General features: G+C 43.5%; 1 protein-coding gene across 4 annotated transcripts; it reads left to right on the forward strand.

Annotated features, from left to right (window-relative positions):
• Positions 1–1,852: 1,852 nt before the first annotated feature.
• Positions 1,853–22,249, forward strand: LOC110488278 (integrator complex subunit 3). 4 transcript variants are annotated; one of them, XM_036971857.2, is made up of 29 exons: positions 1,853–2,216; positions 2,925–3,008; positions 3,911–3,994; positions 5,486–5,599; positions 5,744–5,828; positions 6,006–6,072; positions 6,515–6,656; positions 6,954–7,083; positions 7,186–7,283; positions 7,826–8,017; positions 8,257–8,344; positions 8,603–8,682; positions 10,543–10,634; positions 10,901–11,031; positions 11,667–11,795; positions 12,310–12,442; positions 15,751–15,805; positions 15,947–16,050; positions 16,193–16,357; positions 16,687–16,840; positions 18,254–18,322; positions 18,427–18,502; positions 18,636–18,749; positions 19,455–19,503; positions 19,594–19,761; positions 20,383–20,483; positions 20,639–20,711; positions 20,880–21,036; positions 21,302–22,249. In XM_036971857.2, exons 1-29 carry the CDS (start codon positions 2,133–2,135, stop codon positions 21,377–21,379), a joined length of 3,096 nt encoding a protein of 1,031 aa, XP_036827752.1. In that variant the 5' UTR covers positions 1,853–2,132; the 3' UTR covers positions 21,380–22,249. The 4 variants fall into 4 exon arrangements, with proteins under 4 accessions (XP_036827752.1, XP_036827751.1, XP_036827753.1 ...); XM_036971856.2 differs by having other exon boundaries at positions 1,868–2,216; positions 6,954–7,089; XM_036971858.2 differs by having other exon boundaries at positions 1,868–2,216; positions 6,954–7,089; positions 11,667–11,789.
• Positions 22,250–23,348: the final 1,099 nt, after the last annotated feature.

A 23,348-nucleotide genomic window follows, 5' to 3' on the forward strand; every position in this document is an offset into this window, starting at 1 on the left:
GAATATAACACACAGATCTGGTAAAATAAAAATGTCAATTATTTTGTACCATCATCTTTGAAATGCAAGAGAAAGACCTTAATGTATTATTCCAGCCCAGGTGCAATTTATATTTTGGCCACTAGATGGCAGCAGTGTATGTGCAACGTTTTAGACTGATCCAATTAACCATTGCATTTCTGTTCAAAATGTTGTATCAAGACTGTCCAAATGTGCCTAATTGGTTTATTAATAACTTTAAGTTCATAAATGTGCACTCTCCTCAAACAATAGCCTGGTATTCTTTCACTGTAATAGCTACTGTAAATTGGACATTGCAGTTAGATTAACAAGAATTTAAGCTTTCTGCCAATATCAGATATGTCTATGTCCTGGGAAATGTTCTTGTTAAGTACAAACGCCATGCTAATCACATTAGCGCATATTAGCTCAACCATCCCGAGGGTGGGACACCGTTCTGTAGAGATCCTTAAATTAAGCTGCGTGGGTCATTTATCTACCATTTCCACGGCTGGTTTGGTTTCCATGTAGCTCTCAAAAACTTTAGGCGGCATTCTGCCTTCTCCCCACAGTTTTCAGCGATTAGCTTCGCCCAAGACTGACTTGTGAACTACAATCCCAACGCTGTTTTTAACTTTTAGAAACTTCAATAATCATTGCTTGCAATGCGGCTTTCGTAACATATTGGTAAGAGCGTTGGACTAGGAACCGGAAGGTTGCAAGTTCAAACCCCCGAGCTGACAAGGTACAAATCTGTCGTTCTGCCCCTGAACAGGCAGTTAACCCACTGTTCCTAGGCCGTCATTGAAAATAAGAATTTGTTCTTAACTGACTTGCCTGGTTAAATAAAGGTAAAAAAAATATATATATATATATTTCATCAGTGAGAAATAATCCTTCAAATAAAAAAAAGACACACTTACTTTAGCAGTTTTGCATAGATCCATACAGCTACGGATGCATCCATCTGACGAAACTACACTTCCCGAGTTACACTTACACACAGGTGTTTGGAGCATGCTAGATAGCTAATTAGCATAGGTGGTTGCCTCTGTCATTACCACGAGCCCGTTCTCCCCAATTAAGATACTTCCAACCTACTGTGGTGTGTAGTAATTTAACCTTTTGTTTTATCAAAATTATTTATTGCTGATATCAAAGATACGTTCCTTATGTTTTCAAAACAGTACCGCAAGCAATGCGTGTTAATGTTTACATCAAGCGTCGGGGCTCTTAACAAAACTCCCCGGTCAGAAGACACTATTGACACTAAAGCATTTAGAGCCTAAGAATGGGGTAGTTAGTTTCCCTGTAGATCAGGGATGGGCAACTTTGATGGGTGTGGTGTGGGTACCTCCCCCCCGCTTGTTCGTTGACATGGGTTGTTGCGCCATCAAGTGGTATAAATATATAGCTAGTAGTTGACCACAAACTTTTCTTGTCACTCACAAAAGCACAACATTTAACTTGGAGTAGCCTATATACCATAGGCAGCTATACCTAATATCAACCACGTTTCCAACGTTTTGCTTAATGAACTGTAAAATGTATTAATTAAAAGGTAATTGGTCTGAATGCTTTTTTTAAATTTAGCATGATAAAGAAGAACAATTATCCAGATTGTTTTTCAATGCACACAATTCAATAACAAAAAATCCGATGAGACTTTTCTGTTCTAGCCTTACAAAGTGACACAAATGTGTTGATATCAATACTCGAAACTATTTATGTTCAAGTTACATCGCTACTCATTTGCCGGTTAACCTCTGCGTTCATTGGTAAACCATTATGTCATTCAAAATAACTAGATCAATGATTGGCTAAAAAAGTGACTACTGCTCCTCCCTTCTACTAGCTCTGTGAAGGAATACTTCCGCTAGGCCACCATGCCCTCCGGAAGTTAGTTTGTTTTATTCGGACACAGTCGAAAGCACTGGAGTGAGAGTGAAAGGTGGCCAAACCAAGTAAAAGAAACACATGTTATCCGACGAAGAGCGTGTAAAGAGAGTCTAAACAACAGTCTAGTGTTAGAGGCGCTCCATTGATACAACAAAATCATTTAGAATTTTCCCCGAACCCCAGTGTCTAACCCCTCAAGTCCTCTGGGGCCAGACGAAGCGAGGCGGGAGGTGATGGAGCCTTCACCGGCAAAGGGGAAACCGCAGGGTCGCCTATTGGTGTCCACGACCCTGGACGCAAAAGATGAGCTTGAGGAGGTAGGTTTACTATATAACATATTATCAATAAGTGTTGCTCTATCATACAAACAGCTGTTCAACCATACAGCACGTAAAAAAACATTCACGAATACAAAGACACGGAACCATTTTACAGAATAGCCTCGCCTGCATGTTGCTAGCTATCATTCAGCAAGGCTAGTTCCTAATTCTGAAATGCATTTACTAGTCTAGCATGTGTAGGTTTGCAGCACGTATTTGTGCTTTGTTGACGTGGGTTTAAACGATGGGGAATCCAGCTGAATTTAACGTAGCATTTAGTATGCTATTTATGTAAACATATGGATGAGACACGAGCCCATGCACATGCGCAAAGGTCATCATACATATGTCAATACAGTACCTTTTCTGACACTACCCTTGTAGTGATTCTTCCCTTTAAAAAAAAATCTATGGCCTAACCTCCACACCAGATGGCTTAGACATTTTCATACAGTATGTAGCCAACTCAATTGACAGAGGCGTCAACACATTCTGTTGTTTGTCTGCTGTTTTTGTGTGTGTGTGTGATTTCTCAGACTTTTTTTTCTCCCATGGGTGTGAGCCTGCTGTGTTGCTTTTTGTGTTTTGTTGTTGTCTGTCTGTATGCCCACATTATGTGACTTCTGAATGATTCGGGCCTATCTACGTTTGTGTGTGTCTATCTGTTTTCGTGGTTAACATAATTTTTTTGTTTTTATCCATCAGCGTTTGGAGAGGTGTGTGGGGATTGTCACTTCGTTGACAAATGGCCTGTCGGAGCGTGAGGCCAACGATGCCATCACAGCTAATGTGAGTCCCTTGCCCTTTCACTAATAGTCCATCACCATGGGATTGGACACTGCATGCTATAATGTGCAGTTGAGATGTGGCTACTTGCATGTTTGTATTGAGCCTCAGGATCTAATTGAATCTTAATAGAATGTGACTATGGTCAGACGAATCAGAGTTGGCCTTGTAATTGATCCTTTCTCGTAAACATTTTTGCAATGCCATTTGTAAATGTGAGTAGTTAAAGGACGTAGTACATATGCTTCATAAGCATATTGAGAAGTGTAGGATTATGTACTGTATGCTACCTGTAGGCTAGGCTTTTATGTTGAATTGAATCGGTTCAAGTGACATGAATCCCTGATATGGCTAAAGCTTCCAATGTCAACACAATGATAAGCAGGTAGATGTTTATTGTCGGGAATCTTGACCCGGAGGCAGAACTGAGCAATTTCCACTAGATGCTACCTACACACTGAAGAAGGCTGCGATGCCAAAACCTCTGCCTACGCTATCCCTGATGCAGCGAAAACATAAAAAAAAATGTAAAAAAGGAAGTCTGCTTTATGCAACATCCTTTTGAGTGAAGACAGATGACACCTTTTGTTTGTCTGAATTTACATGTTTTACGCACCAGCCAAGCTTCTGGGAGAGCACATGGTCCGCTTTTGACCAGCTGCAATGTGAAAATGTCTATATGGTCTTATTTAAGGTTAAGGTTAGGGTTAGGCTTTAAGGTTAGTTTTTAAATCATATTTTATGACTTTGTAGCTGTGTCAGATAGTGACCACTCTGCAAAACTGCCACCAGGGCCAGATTCATGACAATAAATGCCAACCTGACCCATTATAATGGAAGCTACAGCCATATCATGGGTAGATTAAGTGGCACGGTAACATTGTCATATTCTCCTCATCCTCCAGGTGTGTAAGGGCCCTCAGCAGCACGAGGAGGTGTGTCTGGGACTCTTCGCTCTGCTGCTCACCGAGCCTCCACAGGCACAGCGGGTAAGGCATTGTTACTATGTTATGCTTATCAGAATTATCATACTTCACATCATTATTATACACATTATCATTTCATATGATCTTTGGGGTTGCCAATTCAGTCTAAGATCTGTACCTTCATTATTGCATTTTCAAAATACCCTGGAATAGCTTTATTGTTCGCCCGGCAGTCAAAAGCCAATTCTGGGAGACTCCGGGTCAAACCAAGAGGGTCGGAAAGCCCTCATGATCATAGCACCATTGATTGCATTCATTATACAGACACCAAACGTTTGAATTAGCTTACATAGTGATTCTTGTGAGTGCACCAAAAATAGTGTGCTGTTATCCACACTTATGCCCAGCATGTAATTCCAACCCTAATACCTCAAATATTTTAGGCTCCCTGATATGAATGGAATTATACACTCTACATACTCCACAACCCAATCTGTACATCACATACGCTGCAAACACTTCACAAACGTTCATGCTATACTCTGAAGCTTCACTGTTCTTGTCAATATTGACACATTTTGCATTTGTAGCTGTCACGCGAACAGAACACACACACAGTACATCCACTCATATTTATTACACACACAACACTATAACGGCACACACTGCAGCCTCCAAAACCACTGTGTGTGACCACCAGTATCACACACACTTGATACACATCTCATTTCCTCAACCCCCTAACACCAGTATTATAAACACACACCTTCAGACTGTATATGATCAGTATACCTTATGATGACGCATCAACATTTCCACCGTAAGGTACTATAGAATGGGACAGTTTGGGCCTTTATGAATTACGACTTGGGGAAATCAATAAGAATAATTTCACCATTCTTGAAATAATGTGCCCGAGTCTGGTGTAGTGTTTAGCCCTACATGCTCGGGAGCACACATACCCCTGGAGCTTTGGGTATGAATCGTCTCACCCCTTCTTGTCTCTCTTCCTCTGTGTCCGTCTCCCCTCTGCATTCTGACTTTCACTGTCCATAAAACAATCAAATAAAAATAAAAGAATGGTCAACTTCTATAGTATTCCTGTGGCCTCTCTAAATCCTTGTCACCTGAACATGCTTGTCTGGGTGCTCAGTTTAATTGAATCCACGTTACACTATTTATGCAGTAGGCCCTATTGAGGCACAAACCTGTTAATTATCACACTATGTTGTATGGACACTGTACAGTATGTCCATATGCTGCAAAGCAAATTAGCCTTTGGTTATAATAAAGACTTACATATTCTCTACTTTACTATATTCTACTTAAGCAATAAGTCCTGAGGAGGTGTAGTATATGGCCATATATCACAAACCCCCAAGGTGCCTTATTGCTATTATAACCTGGTTACCAACATAATTAGAGCTGTAAAAAATAAATGTTTTGTCATAACCTCGGTATACGGTCTGATATACCACGGCTGTCAGCCAATCAACATTCAGGGCTCGACCCACCCAGTTTCTAATCTACTGTATTTGACTCTAATCTCCACAGTGCTACAGAGACCTGACCCTGGTGAATAGGGACGGCATGAACGTGATCCTGATCAAGATCAACCAGATCCTCATGGAGAAGTTCCTCAAGCTGCAGGACGTGTGCCGCACACAGGTCAACAGTTTGTCTCCATGTAGAAAAGGCAGAAACCGTTTCCGTGCTCTCAATACAGTTAGCTTTATTGACACAATACACATGTGGATGTTTTCTAATGAGTAAGTGATTGACTAACGATCTCGCCCTTCTCTCTCCCTTCAGTTGGTGTGGTTGGTGAGGGAGCTGGTGAAGAGTGGCGTGATCGGCGCGGACGGCGTCCTCATGACCCTTATGAAGCAGATCGCAGGTCAGTCCATTCACTATGTGTACTGTTGGTTTCACTGCTTTGAGTAGCGTCTTGTTTCACCGTTCCTCTCACGTCTAAATTGTGTCAAGACAAAATGGCTTCCTCACCTTTTATCTGTAGTCTCTGTGTTGGTTTGCTTGATTGAGCATCTCTGGATTTTTTTGTTCCTGTGTCCAGGAGGAGACATCACCAGTAAGAACCTGTGGCTGGCTGAGAATGTTCTGGACATACTGCTGGATCAAAGGTGTGTTGGAGAGCGATCAACAGGAAACACTCTTTCACTCCATTATTGTCATGCAATAAAAGTCAAACTGGTTCATAAGGCAAAAAACGTCTCACACACTATTATTATTATTACTATTTTTTAAATATGTCATGCTTTGAAGTAGGCTCACAATACATGAGAAGGGCTTACCAATAACTGCCAGAAGAAGTGATTTCTGTTGAGTGCTCCAACTCCTTTCTGGCTCATATTAGTACTGTGGGAGTTTTTACTTAGTATGCTCTTCTCGTGATTTTTGTCATTGTTGTTAAGCACCCCTCCTTTCCTTGGTTTGCTGAAGCGTGAAGGACCGCCTGAACTCTAGGTTTATAACACACTCACACTTTTGGACTCGTTTGGTTTAGCGCACAACAGTCTCTCTACAAGAACTACAATTGTTTCTTGTCTCTTCGTCGTCTCTCAGGGAGTGGGTTCTGAAGAGTGGCATGCTGATAGCCATGTCCGTGTACACCTATCTGCGCCTCATCGTGGACCACGGCACCCCGGCACTGCTGGTCCTCAGACAGAAGGAGGTTGACTTGTGTATCGGCCTGCTCCGAGAGAAGGTGAGGGAGGAGAGGAATGAAGGAGGGAATGATGTAATGGCATACGCGAGGTAAGGAGAAGAGCGATATAGTGAGTAATGGAATGAAGGAGGAGTAGATTTGGAGCGAAGATGCGTATGGAGTCTTGAGGACAGATGAGAAAGAAGATTTGTGTCGTATCGTATATGCCCAAGAACACAGACAAACTTATTTTACTGTATCTAGGTTTGACAATGGGGAATTTCCACACAACAATTCAATAATTTAATGTAATGACATATTCCCCTCTTTCTCTCTCCTCCCCTCATCCCTGTCTAGTTTATGGAGTGTTTTATCATTGGGAGAGACCTGGTGCGTCTGTTGCAGATCGTGGCCCGGATCCCTGAGATGGAGCTACTGTGGAAAGACCTGCTCCACAACCCCCAGGCCCTCAGCCCTCAGTTCACTGGTAAGGGTAAGAGAGTGTCGTTAAGCAGGGGTGGGTCTGTGTGTGTGTGTGTGTGAGACCCGTGGCTCAGTTCTAACTCTCTCTCTTTCTCTGGTTCTATAGGTTTGCTGCAGCTCCTGACCGCTCGCACATCCCGCAAGTTCCTGGCTTGTCGCCTCACACCAGACATGGAGACCAAACTGCTCTTCATGACCTCCAGGGTAAACACACACACACACACACACACACACTACAACACATCTCAGGACAGTACACACACACAAACACTGCAACACATCTCAGGACAGTACACACACACACACACACACACTACAACACATCTCAGGACAGTTCACACAAACACACACACGCACTACAACACATCTCAGGACAGTACACACACACGCACTACAACACATCTCAGGACAGTACACACACACTACAACACAGTACACACACTACAACACGGTACACACACTACAACACGGTACACACACACTACAACACATCTCAGGACGGTACACACACACACACACACACACTACAACACATCTCATGATGGTACACACACACACTACAACACATCTCAGGACGGTACACACACACACTACAACACATCTCAGGACGGTACACACACACACTACAACACGTCTCAGGACGGTACACACACACACACACACACTCACTACAACACATCTCATGACGGTACACACACAAAGTACATACACATACACATTCCTTTATGCCTATCCTCTCCCTGTAGGTGCGTTTTGGCCAGCAGAAGCGCTACCAGGACTGGTTCCAGAGACAGTACCTGTCGACGGCAGAGAGCCAGTCGCTGCGCTGTGACCTGATTCGCTACATCTGCGGCGTGGTGCACCCATCCAATGAGGTGCTGAGCTCTGACATCCTGCCCCGCTGGGCTATCATTGGCTGGCTGCTCACCACCTGCACGGTAAGGGGCAGGGCAAAGATTTGTTATAACTTTTAAGGCACATTAATGCAAAGATGGGTAATGATTTATTTTATAGTATGCCCAAGATTATTTTCTGTCTAATGTTAATCTAGTAAACAATAAAGCTTTTTGAATTTACCTCGTATTTACAACTATTTACCTGTATTTTACCCATACAGATAATTGTAAAATAGTAATTACATTGAAATATTGAAATGTTTTATTACTTGCGTCTTTAGTCTAACGTGGCGGCCTCGAACGCCAAGCTTGCCCTGTTCTACGACTGGCTCTTCTTCAGCCCAGAGAAGGACAGCATCATGAACATAGGTAAGACGGGGGAACAGAAACCACTACCTGTATCTCTTCGTGTGTAGAGTATTGGGACCAATGTGCTCAGCTAAATGTTTAGATGTAGGGAAAACATGCGGGTGTTGGGTTAGTGGTATATTAGAATAACGAGGAACAGAGGTTACAGGATGGGCGCATTTCTGCTATCACCTTCTCTATCCGCCACAGTATGCACTTTTGTCTCTTTCTCTTTTCATGGTTGACCCATCCGTTCTCTCTTCCCCCTCCCTCTTTCAGAGCCGGCCATCTTAGTGATGCACCACTCCATGAAGCCTCATCCAGCCATCACTGCCACTCTCCTGGACTTCATGTGTCGGGTGAGTGGGTGCACACATTACACAACGGAGCTCATTCAAATCACTTAACTGTGGTGAATGTACCACTTTTTTTGCTATTCAAAGTGGAAAAGACGTTATTGACATGTGCTTCATGCTCAATGTGTTAGCGAAGCATTAGAGAGCGAAGAGATGTTTTGACATTTCCTGCCGTATTCACTAGAGGTTGACCGATTCATCGGAATTGCCGATTAATTAGGGCTGATTTCAAGTTTTCATAGAAATCGGTAATCAGCATTTTTGGACACCGATCATGGCCGATTACATTGCACTCCACGAGGAGACTGCGTGGCAGGCTTGACTACCTGTTATGCGAGTGCAGCAAGGAGCCAGTGTAAGGTGCTAGCTAGCATTCAACTTATCTTATGAAAAACAATCAATCTTAATAACATAATCACTAATTAACTACACATGGTTGATGATATTACTAGTTTATCTAGCTTGTCCTGCGTTGTATATAATCGACGCGGTGCCTGTTAATTTACCATTGAATCACAGCCTACTTCGCCAAACGGGTGATGATTTAACAAGCGCATTCGCGAAAAAAGCACTGTCGTTGCACCAATGTGTACCTAACCATAAACATAAATTCCTTTCTTAAAATCAATACACAAGTATATATTTTTAAACCTGCATATTTAGTTAATATTGCCTGCTAACATAGGAAAATTGTGTCACTTCTCTTGCGTTCATTGAACTCAGAGTATATGAAACCGTTTGGGCCGCATGGCTCGTTGCGACCTAATTTGCCAGAATTTTACGTAATTATGACATAACATTGAAGGTTGTGCAATGTAACAGCAATATTTAGACTTGGATGCCACCCATTAGATAAAATACAGAACGGTTCCATATTTCACTGACAGAATAAATGTTTTGTTTTCTAAATGATAGTTTCCGGATTTGACCATATTAATGACCTACGGCTCGTACTTCTGTGTGTTTTATTATATTATAATTAAGTATATGATTTGATAGAGCAGTCTGACTGAGCGGTAGTAGGTAGCAGCAGGCTCGTAAGCATTCATTCAAACAGCACTTTCCTGCGTTTACCAGCAGCTCTTCGCTGTGCTTCAAGCATTGTGCTGTTTATGACTTCAAGCCTATCAACTCACGAGATTAGACTGGCAATACTAAAGTACCTATTAGAACATCCAATAGTCAAAGGTATATGAAATACACATGGTATAGAGAGAAATAGTCCTATAATAACTACAACCTAAAACGTCTTACCTGGGAATATTGAAGACTCATGTTAAAAGGAACCACCAGCTTTCATGCTCTGAGCAAGGAACTTAAACGTTTGCTTTTTTACATGGCACATATTGCACTTTTACTTTCTTCTCCAACACTTTGTTTTTGCATTATTTAAACCAAATTGAACATGTTTCATTATTTATTTGAGACTAAATTGATTTTATTGATGTATTATATTAAGTTAAAATAAAAGTGTTCATTGTTCATTCAGTATTGTTGTAATTGTCATTATTACAAATATATATGTAAAAATCGTCCGTTTAATCGGTATCGTCCTTTTTTTGGTCCTCCAATAATCGGTATCGGAAAAATCAGAATCGGAAAAATCGGAAAAATCAGAATCGGTTGACCTCTAGTATTCACCCGTTTTGTCTGTCTTGGGAAGCGAATGGTACATTTACAGCAGTGAGGAAGTTTAATGATACCTTGCATTGGTGTTAGTTGTGCCATGCTTTAGAGAAGTTGTGGTATTTTGGCGTTCGCGCAGATGCTTGACTCATCTAATTTATTTTTTGACTCTCTCTTGCCTTCAACTGATCCTACTCTGTTTTGCTCTCTTCCCCCCCTCCTCTTTCTCCCTCACAGATCATCCCTCACTTTTTCCCCCCTCTGGAGGGGCAGGTGCGGCAGGGTGTCTTCAACTCTCTCACCTTCATCATGGAGAAAAGAGTGCTGGCGTGAGTCATTCTCTCTCACTCGCACACATTCATGCACCCACCACCACCAGCCATCATGGGATATATTTGACCTTGGACACAGTTGTACATAAAAAGAAAAAACATATATATTAACATATATATTTAAATTGAACCTGTGCAGATTTGACACTTTTGATCAAGTGATTTTGGTATCATCAGTGATTTGATTTTCTTACATTTTATGTCAGTGAATCTTTATCGCCCTTATTTTAACCCCCTAATCGGTCTGTATTTTCCTCCCTCAGTCATCTAGCTCCTCTGTTTGACAACCCCAAACTGGATCGGGAGCTGCGCTCCATGCTGAGGGAACGCTTCGCAGAGTTCTGCAGTTCCCCCTCACCCCCTACTGAGGGAAGGGATGAAGGTGCAAATGAAAGTAATTCAACTTTTATTTGTTAACATGAATGAATGAATGAACACTGTTGGTGGTCCTTGAAGATGAATTTCTTTACAAGGCTCACTACAGTTACTCACATGCAAAAGAAACATCCCTTCTCTTCAACCTACCTCCCCCAGAAATGCACAATAACACCCAAAGACATTTGATGGAGGGATTTGGAAAGAAGCAACCTTTTTCAATCATGCTTCATGGTATAATGTGTAGAGTTGAAACGAGCCTATTTCGAGTAACAGTGGGGAAACTAGGGAAGCCCTAGTCCAAGAGCAGAGGCTGTTATGTGTCAACTGGAAGGGGCTTGGGATAAACGTGTCGGCTGAATGTTCCATCTAGAAAAGGAACCCTATACTAGAGCATGAAAGTAAAGCGTTTTCAATTCAATACGACTTTATTGAATTGCGTTGAGGTGCAACTAACAGTTAACTTAAATTGTCCCCGCTAAATATTGGATGATTAAATTTCGATTTTGAATTAGGTTAACCAGGAAAATAATATGCAGCTGTTTTAAATGTGTATGCATTACACTGGTATTCCAGTGTTGCCTTTATTTGAGAACCTCCTGTGTTTGCTTGCCTCTACTTTACAATGTCGTCTGATCACCTTCTGCTCCTCAGTGAAAATGGAGGAGTCTGTTTCCTTGGAGATGGACAATCATGTTCTGCTTGACAAGGAGGATGGTTGCTACGACAACACGGAGGCTGCCTTCAGCGACGATGAGGAGGAGGTTAACAACAAGGGTGAGGGTAAGGAAGGACACATGTTATTACTCCACTCAACACAGATACCAGATAATATGTTAGAACCATGTTAACGTTGAACTACACCAGACTCAACACTTAAACGGGTACAATATATTCTGCTGCATTTTACACCAAGTGAGCATTATCTAGCTTGCTCCCAAATCTGTCTGTCCTTGCCAACTCCTGTGGGTGACAATGACCATAGGAGTTGGATAGACAACACAAACAGATCTAGGACCAGACCTATCACTAGCATCATCTCAACTCAGATTATCACCACGTTAGATTTGTTTTGCCTTCGATAGATGAAGCCCTCTTTTAACATAGATGCACCTTAATGCCTTAACACTGAGTTTTATCTTAGATGAAGCCAAATCAGAAACTTGCATTTGAAAAACAATTTCGAAACTCATAATCCAATTCAAAAGACTGGAAACATATTAGGGCCTCACTCTCACTCTGCTTCGTACTCATCCACATCAAGTCATTGGCTGACCTCTCATTTTGGTTATTACAGGCAATAAAAAGCGGGAGTTCAGATTCCACCCAATCAAAGAGGCCGTTATTGAGGAGCCCGCTGACATCACTCCCTACGTGGATCAGTTGGACGACACAATGAAGGAGAAGGTGTTGCAGTTACAGAAAGGAAGGTTAGTAGAGTGGATGTGACTGGACTCTCACATCGGGACATTTATTTGTCTAACAAACACACTCACTCAGTTAAATTCAATTAGCCTTATTGGCATAAGACATATGCCAAAGCCAACATCAGTGAACGTGACAAGAGTTGGAGAAGGCCCTAAAAATGGTCAAAGACCCCAGCCACCCCAGTCGTAGACTGTTCTCTCTACCCCGCCATGGCAAGCGGTACCGGAGTGCCAAGTCTAGGACAAAAAGGCTTCTCAACAGTTTTTACCCCCAAGCCATAAGACTCCTGAACAGGTAATCAAATGGCTACCCGGACTATTTGCATTGTGTGCCTCCACCCAACCCCTCTTTTTACGCTGCTGCTACTCTGTTTATCATATATGCATAGTCACTTTAACTATACATTCATGTACATGCTACCTCAATTGGCCTGACCAACCAGTGCTTCCGCACATTGGCTAACCGGGCTATCTGCATTGTGTCCCACCACCCACCAACCCCTCTTTTGCACTACTGCTACTCTCTGTTCATCATATATGCATAGTCACTTTAACCATACCTACATGTACAGTGGGGCAAAAAAGTATTTAGTCAGCCACCAATTGTGCAAGTTCTCCCACTTAAAAAGATGAGAGCCTCCCGGGTGGCGCAGTGGTGTACGCACTGCTGTACTGCAGCGCCAGCTGTGCCATCAGAGTCCCTGGGTTCGCGCCCAGGCTCTGTCGTAACCGTCCGCGACCGGGAGGTCCGTGGGGCGACGCACAATTGGCCTAGCGTCGTCCGGGTTAGGGAGGGCACCAGCGACTCCTGTGGCGGGCCGGGCGCAGTGTGCGCTAACCAAGGTTGCCAGGTGCACGGTGTAGCCTCCGACACATTGGTGCGGCTGGCTTCCGGGTTGGATGCAGAACGGCTGGTTGGGTTGTGTATCGGAGGACGCATGACTTTCAACCTTCGTCTCTCCCGAGCCCGTACGGGAGTTGTAGCGATGAGACAAGATAGTAGCTACTACAACAATTGGATACCACGAAATTGGGGAGAAAAAGGGGTAAAAAAATAAATAAAAATAAAGAGAGAGGCCTGTGATTTTCATCATAGGTACACTTCAACTATGACAGACAAAATGAAAAAATCCAGAAAATCACAAAAGTCGTCTCTCTTCGTCTCTCCCGAGCCCGTACGGGAGTTGTAGCGATGAGACAAGATAGTAGCTACTACAACAATTGGATACCACGAAATTGGGGAGAAAAAGGGGTAAAAAAATAAATAAAAATAAAGAGAGAGGCCTGTGATTTTCATCATAGGTACACTTCAACTATGACAGACAAAATGAAAAAATCCAGAAAATCACATTGTAGGATTTTTAATGAATTTATTTGCAAATTATGGTGGAAAATAAGTATTTGGTCAATAACAAAAGTTTATCTCAATACTTTGTTGGCAATGACAGAGGTCAAATGTTTTCTGTAAGTCTTCACAAGGTTTTCACACACTGTTGCTGGTATTTTGGCCCATTCCTCCATGCAGATCTCCTCTAGAGCAGTGATGTTTTGGGGCTGTTGCTGGGCAACACAAACTTTCAACTCCCTCCAAAGATTTTCTATGTGGTTGAGATCTGGAGACTGGCTAGGCCACTCCAGGACCTTGAAATGCTTCTTACGAAGCCACTCCTTCGTTGCCCGGGCGGTGTGTTTGGGATCATTGTCATGCTGAAAGACCCAGCCGCATTTCATCTTCAATGCCCTTGCTGATGGAAGGAGGTTTTCACTCAAAATCTCACAATACATGGCCCCATTCATTCTTTCCTTTACATGTATCAGTTGTCCTGGTCCCTTTGCAGAAAAACAGCCACAAAGCATGATGTTTCCACCCCCATGCTTCACAGTAGGTATTGTGTTCTATTGATGCAACTCAGCATTCTTTGTCCTCCAAACACGAGTTGAGTTTTTACCAAAAAGTTATATTTTGGTTTCATCTGAACATATGACATTCTCCCAATCTTCTTCTGGATCATCCAAATGCTCTCTAGCAAACTTCAGACGGGTAAGCAGGGGGACACGTCTGGCACTGCAGGATTTGAGTCCCTGGCGGCGTAGTGTGTTACTGCTGGTAGGCTTTGTTACTTTGGTCCCAGCTCTCTGCAGGTCATTCACTAGGTCCCCCCGTGTGGTTCTGGGATTTTTTGTGATCATTTTGATCTTGCGTGGAGCCCCAGATCGAGGGAGATTATCAGTGGTCTTGTATGTCTTCCATTTCCTAATAATTGCTCCCACAGTTGATTTCTTCAAACCAAGCTGCTTACCTATTGCAGATTCAGTCTTCCCAGCCTGGTGCAGGTCTACAATTTTGTTTCTGGTGTCCTTTGACAGCTCTTTGGTCTTGGCCATAGTGGAGTTTGGAGTGTGACTGTTTGAGGTTGTGGACAGGTGTCTTTTATACTGATAACAAGTTCAAACAGGTGCCATTAATGCAGGCAACGAGTGGAGGACAGAGGAGCCTCTTATAGAAGAAGTTACAGGTCTATGAGAGCCAGAAATCTTGCTTGTTTGTAGGTGACCAAATACTTATTTTCCACCATAATTTGCAAATAAATTCATTAAAAATCCTACAATGTGATTTTCTGGATTTCTTTCCCTCATTTTGTCTGTCATAGTTGAAGTGTACCTATGATGAAAATTACAGGCCTCTCTCATCTTTTTAAGTAGGAGAACTTGCACAATTGGTGGCTGACTAAATAACTTTTTGCCCCACTGTACATACTACCTCAATCAGCCTGACTAACCGGTGTCTGTATGTAGCCTCGCTACTGTAATAGCCTCGCTACTGTATATAGCCTGTATTTTTACTGTTGTTTTATTTATTTACTTACCTATTGTTCACCTAATACCTTTTTTGCACTATTGGTTAGAGCCTGTAAGTAAGCATTTCACTGTAAGGTCTACCTACACCCGTTGTATTTGGCGCACGTGACAAATAAACTTTGATTGGATTTGATCGCTGCTTTACCCATTTCACAGTGGTAACATGTAGATCTGTAAGGATTGGAGAGATGTTGACAATAATGCCATTAGCTTCGCTCCTCTGCCTAGCTCACGAGTAGGTTGGTTGCTTTTGGCCAGTTAGCTTCCTTTGATTTGGAGAGCCACTTTCATACTTCATCTCTCAGCCTCCCCCTAATCACTCACCCATTCACTCCCATTGCTGTCAATTGTTCTCATTGCTGATTGCAACAACATTGCTGATTGCAGCAGTGGAAATCTTAATCGAAATGGGTTCTTCAATAATTATTTCCTTTCCCCCATCTCTCCAACAGTGACACAGAGGCACATTGTGAAGTCATGCAGGAGATAGTGGACCTGGTCCTGGAGGTGAGTCAGTAAGAAAATATACCACAGTGGTTAAATACAGATATTTATTTGGGTAATCGTATATCTTGTGGGGGAAATGGGAATTCTCTGTGGTTTATTGATGTCCCCTTTCTGACCCTCGTCTCACTTGCTCTCTCTCAGGAGGACTTTGACTCAGAGCAGATGTCCACTCTGGCCTCCTGTCTGGCTGAGCTCTTCAAGGGCCACTTCAGAGGAGACGTACTGCCTGACGACATCACAGAAGAGTAAGTTAATGTGCGCCTTCTGATGGCGTCAACATGGCCTGGTTAGGGGGTAAGACGGGACGTCTGTCTGTGCCGTGCATTTGTGTATACATACGAAAAAAGACGAAGTCTATAGAATATTAACTTTGTTGTGTGTTCCCAGGTCGCTGGAGGAGTCTGTGTGTAAGCCTGTGTGCCTGGTGTTCAGGAACCTTTGTCAGATGCAGGAGGACAACAGTGGCTTCTCAGTGCTGCTGGAGATGCTGGCAGAGCTCTACCAGAAACAGCCCAAGATCGGCTATCACCTGCTTTACTACCTCAGGGCCAGGTGAAGGGACTGGGTCCACCACACTGCTTAGCATTGGCAAGGAATGGGAGCCCTTGGTTTCAGGGAGGCTGAGGGAGTAGTGGGTTAGACATTTTGCTGTCCGCTAGAAATTATTGTTACAACCGTCCACTGTTTTAGTTTCTCTAATGCTGCTGGTAACGTTCTTTCTACATTGATAAAGCAGTCAATGGAGACATGAGCCTGGACACATTTTTGCCCTCGCACTGCTCTGTTGGTTTAACATCACTTGATCTAACGTTGTTGTACCATTGTTGCAGCATAGCTGTAACCTAGTTCTAACGTTGTTGTGACATTGTCTCCCACCACAGTAAAGCAGCGATGGGGAAGATGAGTCTGTACGAGTCGTTTGCCCAGGCCACAGCGCTGGGAGACCTGCACACCTGTCTCATGATGGACATGAAGGCCTGCCAGGAGGACGACATCAGGCTGCTCTGCTATCTCACACCATCCATCTACACCGAGGTACACACAAACTTCTTCTACGCCGAGATACACACAAACACCATCTACGCCGAGGTACACACAAACTTCTTCTACGTCGAGGTAAACACAAACACCATCTACGCCGAGGTACACACAAACACCATCTACGCCGAGGTACACACAAACTTCTTCTACGCCGAGATACACACAAACACCATCTACGCCGAGGTACACACAAACTTCTTCTACGTCGAGGTAAACACAAACACCATCTACGTCGAGGTACACACAAACTTCTTCTATGCCGAGGTACACACAAACACCATCTACGCCGAGGTACACACAAACACCATCTACGCCGAGATACACACAAACACCATCTACGCCGAGGTACACACAAACTTCTTCTACGTCGAGGTAAACACAAACTTCTTCTACGCCGAGGTAAACACAAACTTCTTCTACGCCGAGGTACACACAAACTTCTTCTACGCCGAGGTACACACAAACACCATCTACGCCGAGGTAAACACAAACTTCTTCTACGCCGAGGTACACACAAACACCATCTACGCCGAGGTACACACAAACTTCTTCTACGCCGAGGTACACACAAACTTCTTCTACGCCGAGGTACACACAAACATCATCTACGCCGAGGTACACACAAACTTCTTCTACGCCGAGGTACACACAAACACCATCTACGCCGAGGTACACACAAACGTCTTCTACGCCGAGGTACACACAAACACCATCTACGCCGAGGTACACACAAACTTCTTCTACGCCGAGGTACACACAAACTTCTTCTACGCCGAGGTACACACAAACACCATCTACGCTGAGGTGTGTACACACAAACGCACCATCTACGCCAAGGTGCGTACACACACAGAGACAACATCTACAGTGCCTTGAGAAAGTATTCACACCCCTTGACTTTTTCCACATTTTGTTGTTAGATTGAATTTTAAATTGATTAAATTGAGATGTTGTGTCACTGATCTACACACAATACCCCATAATGTCAGTGGAATCATGGTTTTAGAAATGTTTACAAATGAATTACAAATGAAAAATTGAAATGTTTTGACTCAATAAGTATTCAACCCTTTTGTTATGGCAAGCCTAAATAAGTTCAGGTGTAAAAATATTGTACAATCCAGGTGTGCAACGCTCTTAGAGACTTGTAATCGCTGCCAAAGGTGATTTTTAACATGTATTGACTCGGGTTTGAATACTTATCTAATCACGATATAGTAGTGTTTTATTTTCCATTAAAAAAAATGTACAATGTTAGGATTTTTTCTCCACTTTATGTAGATTGTTGACAAAAAATGACATCCATTTTAGTCCTGCTTTGTAACACAACAAAATGTGGGAAAGGTCAAGGGGTGTGAGTACTGAAGGCACTGTTACACTGTTTATATCTCCCTCCTCTCTCTGTAGTTCCCAGATGAGACATTGCGCAGTGGAGAGCTACTCAACATGATTGTAGCAGTCATCGATTCAACACAGGTAATTTAACCACACACACACACACAAAAATATACAATACTGCATAGTATTTTTCTCCTTCAACCCTCCCATTCCACCCCCCCAACTCTTTTTTTCTCTTTCAGCTTCAGGAGCTGATGTGTCACGTAATGATTGGCAATCTGGTGATGTTCCGCAAGGACTCTGTCCTCAATATCCTCAGTGAGTCACATATAACGTCAGACACACACACACACACCAAAAACACACACAGACAGAGAAAAACAGATTCATAGTGCATGTGTATGAACTGTGTGCTTGTCTCACTGTATGAAATATTGTCTCTGTCCTACAGTCCAGTCTCTGGAATGGGAGACGTTTGAGCAGTACAGTGCCTGGCAGCTCTTCCTGGCCCACAGCATTCCACTGGAGACCATTATCCCCATCCTGCAGCACCTCAAGTACAAAGGTGAGATACACACAATGGCCTAGATAGACACTGCTCTCCGCTATTAGCTAAATCGCTAAGACTGTTGACCCCTTCAACAGTGCCCATGTAGTCTTTTGTTTGGTACACATCCCTGCGTCCCCACCATCACACAATTACTGTTTATGCAATCCAAAAATGTTCCATTATTAGTTGCAATCTGGGTCAGGTGGGTGTCATTTGAAAGCCTATTCTATTGCCAACGTGGCTATCAAAGTTATAAAATATGGTCTTACAGTGTTAGGCTTTCAAAAGGCAGAGTGTAATTAAGACAGAGTGTAATTCTGGTGCGCATAGAATTAAGTTGTGACTGCATTCAAGTGCATGTTCCGTGGCTAATTTTCTTCACAAATACAACAAAGGCTCATTCTGTTCAGGACAACCCAGGGTAGAACACATGTCATCCTGTGAATCAAACATAGCGATTGTAAACGTTGATACTGAAAAGTAGCCCATTTGGGGGAGGGAGGGCGCTGGGAAGTGGAGAACCTGTGTTCTGACATCCATGTATAGCATGTTAACTGTACAGCTTCTGCATTATAAATTAGGCTCTCTCAATGACAAAATGTAAATATTTGGGCTGGGTATGCTATTGACCTTCACTAAAATGAGTTAATGGTTCTACACTGTTCTTTCCTGGTATTACCACTGGCATAATATTCTTACGTTGTACCTCTTCCTGTCCAGAACACCCAGAAGCACTCTCCTGTTTGCTGTTGCAACTACGCAGGGAAAAGTAAGCTATATTTACAGGTACATACTGTATCTCTGCAAATGAATACAGTGGCATTGGTACTGATCCCTGTGGTGCTCCTTCCCCCTTTAGACCCAGTGGTGAGATGGTGAAGATGGTGCTGAGTCGGCCCTGCCACCCGGAGGACCAGTTCACCACCAGTATCCTGCGCCACTGGGCGGCCAAGCACGACGACGTCCTGGGGGAACATATCAAGGCCCTGCTCATCAAGAACAACAACATGCCACGAAAACGCCAGAGGTGACTACGTGTCCACCACTTTCACTTTTTAAGGAGATGGAGTTTTTACCTTAATCTTAATAGTTTTCTTTACCTCCAGAGAAGGTCTTTGATGACTTGTTACATCAATCCACTGTTTGGATATTGCTAATGTCGGCATCCAATTGGTTCACGCTTCATAAACGCATAGCTCACACACATACTTCAATTCAACTTATAGCACAACAATATCAGTCCAGAAGATCTGTGTTCGACTCAGTTCTGTCTAAAGATTTTTCATTCTGTTTCCAACGATTTGAAGTCCCAAGTTTTCATATTCGCATTCCATGCATTGTTTACTTCACAGTGCTTTCTGTATCTCTCGGGGGTAAGAAAAACCATTGATTGGTGTGAAAGTCCGGAAATCTGTAACTGAAGAGACACACGTGGGTTTAAAGGCTTCAGCGTTGTGTTCTAATGGTCCTGTTCATTGAGCTTTTGTTGGTTTTGACTGCACTGCAGATAGCCTGTCTGATCACCCATGGTCTTGATTATTAGTTAAATGCTGGGCTTGAACAAAAGCCTGCACACTGTTGGTGACTGATAGGTTAAAGCCTGGTAACAAGAGTAAGAGGAAAGACTGTTATTGTGTGTGTCTCCCAGTCTGCGTAGCTCCAGCAGTAAACTGGCCCAGCTGACCCTGGAACAGATCCTGGAGCACATGGACAACCTGAGGCTGAACCTCAGCAACACCAAGAACAGCTGTGAGACACACACACACTGTTTTACTATTCTAAAACACACTCATCTGTCCTGCAATAGCAGCAAACTAACACCACATTATACACCAACCTCAGTGTCCCCCAAACACGCCTCTAACCCAGTGAACTCTGACCCTACTCTTTCTGTGGGTCCCCAGTCTTCACACAGACGCCCATTCTGCAGGCACTGCAGCATGTCCAGGCCAGCTGTGACGAGGCCCACAAGATGAGGTGAGACCCCAGACTCTCCCACTGTCCTCGGGGGATCATTTCAAGCTACTATGACTGCGCTGAGATACTCTGTATTTTTATTACACACAGTTTCCTAGGCATGTCTTATAGTGGCTTAACAGTATGACAGGATTGTGAATGTGTCCCTCCTTTCTGTCTCCGCCTCAGATTCAGCGACCTCTTTTCATTGGCCGAGGAGTACGAAGAGCCTTCCTCCAAGCCCCCCAAGTCACGGCGCAAGGCCCCCGCCTCCTCCCCGCGGTCGCGTAAGGGAGCGGTCACCCCTGTGAGCAACGAGGAAGAGAGCGCGTCTAGCAGTGCCTCGGTAGGTCTTCCTACGGCAACTTCCTTTTTATATCCTGTTTAGAAGCTGCGTTTAAAATGAGCCTTACATAGCCCCATACACTTGTACACTCCAGAACCAGGATTAGATTTAGGTTTTGTTAATTGCTAATTAACAGAATAACTATTTTGTGCCTCCCTCAGCTGTCACTATAATTTGTTTTTATTTTAAGCTTTCCTGGTTTCAGAAGCTATTTCTGTCTCCACTTGTTCCTCCAACCTCCTTTTTATTTCCACCCCTACTCCAGGAGGAAGAGGACTCCAAACCCAAAGCCCCCAAGAGGAAGAGGAAAGGCTCATCTGCGGTGGCCTCGGACAGCGACTGACAGCCCCACAACCAACCCGCTCCCACCTGTCATAGTGACATCCCTGTAGACAGGTCCATCAGCCAACCAGCTTCTCCAAACCACTGAGGAAACCCCGCCCCCAGAGACACTCAACAAGAGGGGTCGGAGCTCCTCCGCGTGGACTCTAGTGCTACTGGCCGGAGCCATGGAGATACTCGACCTCACCTCTCACTGGTCATTGGCTGCTTTGTGTCAGTTGGTCTGGCTGGATTGGTCAGGGGGAGCATTCCGAGGGGAAATGCCAGTCGCTGTGGCACAGACTGACAGGAGTACTGTTACGAGAGGGATATCTATATCCTTGAGGAAAGGATTACATGACTAGACTGGATGTTTGGGGGGTAAATGTGTTGCTCTATTGTCACTTAGTTGTCCGCCTATCACACTGCACTTAGAGACATCAGACAAAGCATTTTATAAGCCATGACCATGATGACCGACCAACCAGCAAGACCATCCAGTCCAGGCGATTTTAAGAGGCACGTGTCAAAGATTTAAGTGATTCCTACCGTTTTGGGGGAAGGGGGGGGGGAAGAGGTGCGAGAGTTGTTGAAGTGAGGAGAAAGTCACCTTTGTCCCAATCCCATAGAGAAAAATGTTCCTGCCCCACATCTGAAAAACTCAACATGCCTGTTCACCCTTCATTTCTGATTGGCAAGAAGCGAGACCATGGACACGCTCTCATTGGATCATTTTAACCACAGATGGTTGGACTGTATGCGAGGTCAGAAATAAAAGACTGTATGAATGGAGGAGCCAGATGTAGTTGCTGAACTTTTTAATGGAAATGTCTTTCTACTGAACTATTTTCATAAAAGATCATAACAATTAAAAAAAAGGGCTACAAAAAAATAGAACCAAGTGGTGGAAACAGTCTTATGTTATGTGTTTGAATGTTGTTTTCACACAAGTCAGTTGTAACACTATCCAGAACAGAGAGACTGTCAGAGTGCTGCAATGAATGAGTAGCCAAGTGTATCGATAGCTATGGCGTTTTATTCTTCTTAGCAGCTCGTCTATTTTAATTGAGTAATATTTTGCTTTTTGGTCATAGTAACATGAATTTGTGCATGTGGGGACTCGACTTTCGCCAGCAGGTGACTGTGCCCCTTCTCTCTGGTCAGTCTCACCGGAGGAAATTAAAGAGAGCAAGGACCGTGAGAGGCGGACCCTCTGCGACTAATGTCATGTTCAAACTGGGGAAATCTCAGACTTCCGTTTTACCTGATCTGTAACCTAATCTCAGAATTCCGACTTCACAAGTGGGAACTGGGGGGGGGGGGGGGGGGGTGTAATACGAGATCCGGGGGGGGGGGGCTTTAAACGGTCATCCAACTCGGAAATCTTTCAGGAGCTTTGACTTTCCAACCTGAATGACGTCATGATTAGACCGTTTTCTTTCGAATGCACGGTAACAATGCAGGTACCACCAGTCCAGTCAATTAATGCTCAGCTGTGCCTCGCAAGTGCTGCACCAACGAAGCTATTTCGTTAAAGATCGAGTTTTGAAATTGTCTGAGAATAACATTGGCAGACCTGGCATTTAGCCAATTTGTTTTGACTGCGAAAGTGATGTTGACTCAAAAGGGTGGTTACCACTGCTTTAACAGATTCAAATCCAAAGAACTAGGAATTTATTGAAATTCATATTTTTTTGTCAAGTAAGAACATTCTTATTTACAAGTTTCTATCAAGTTGTTATTCCTTACGTACGTCAAAGCACACGTTGAGATGAATGTGAATGTACAAGATTGAAACATTTACTGAAGTGATAATGCCTGGGAAGCCAGTGTTTGGAGGATGTATTGGCACGGGTGTTGTAAGGCGAAGTCGAGACTGAGAAATGCTGCCTGCCTCATCCCAACTCCTACGCATTCATTACAATGGGACAGTTGGAGATTGTTACGCACGCCTCTGAAGAGGGAACGCAACACCCTGCTTCAACTCAACT

Source organism: Oncorhynchus mykiss, chromosome 30, assembly GCF_057628025.1.
Source record: "Oncorhynchus mykiss isolate SJ-2025 chromosome 30, ASM5762802v1, whole genome shotgun sequence".
Lineage (NCBI taxonomy): Eukaryota > Metazoa > Chordata > Actinopteri > Salmoniformes > Salmonidae > Oncorhynchus > Oncorhynchus mykiss.

Excerpts from the sequence above, each read along its gene's own strand:
- LOC110488278 (XM_036971856.2), top strand. The coding sequence starts at position 2,133 with ATGGAGCCTTCACCGGCAAAGGGGAAACCGCAGGGTCGCCTATTGGTG. Across the intron at positions 3,995-5,485 it reads AGCCTCCACAGGCACAGCGG|TGCTACAGAGACCTGACCCT; the intron begins GTAAGGCATTGT and ends TAATCTCCACAG. Across the intron at positions 6,073-6,514 it reads GACATACTGCTGGATCAAAG|GGAGTGGGTTCTGAAGAGTG; the intron begins GTGTGTTGGAGA and ends GTCGTCTCTCAG.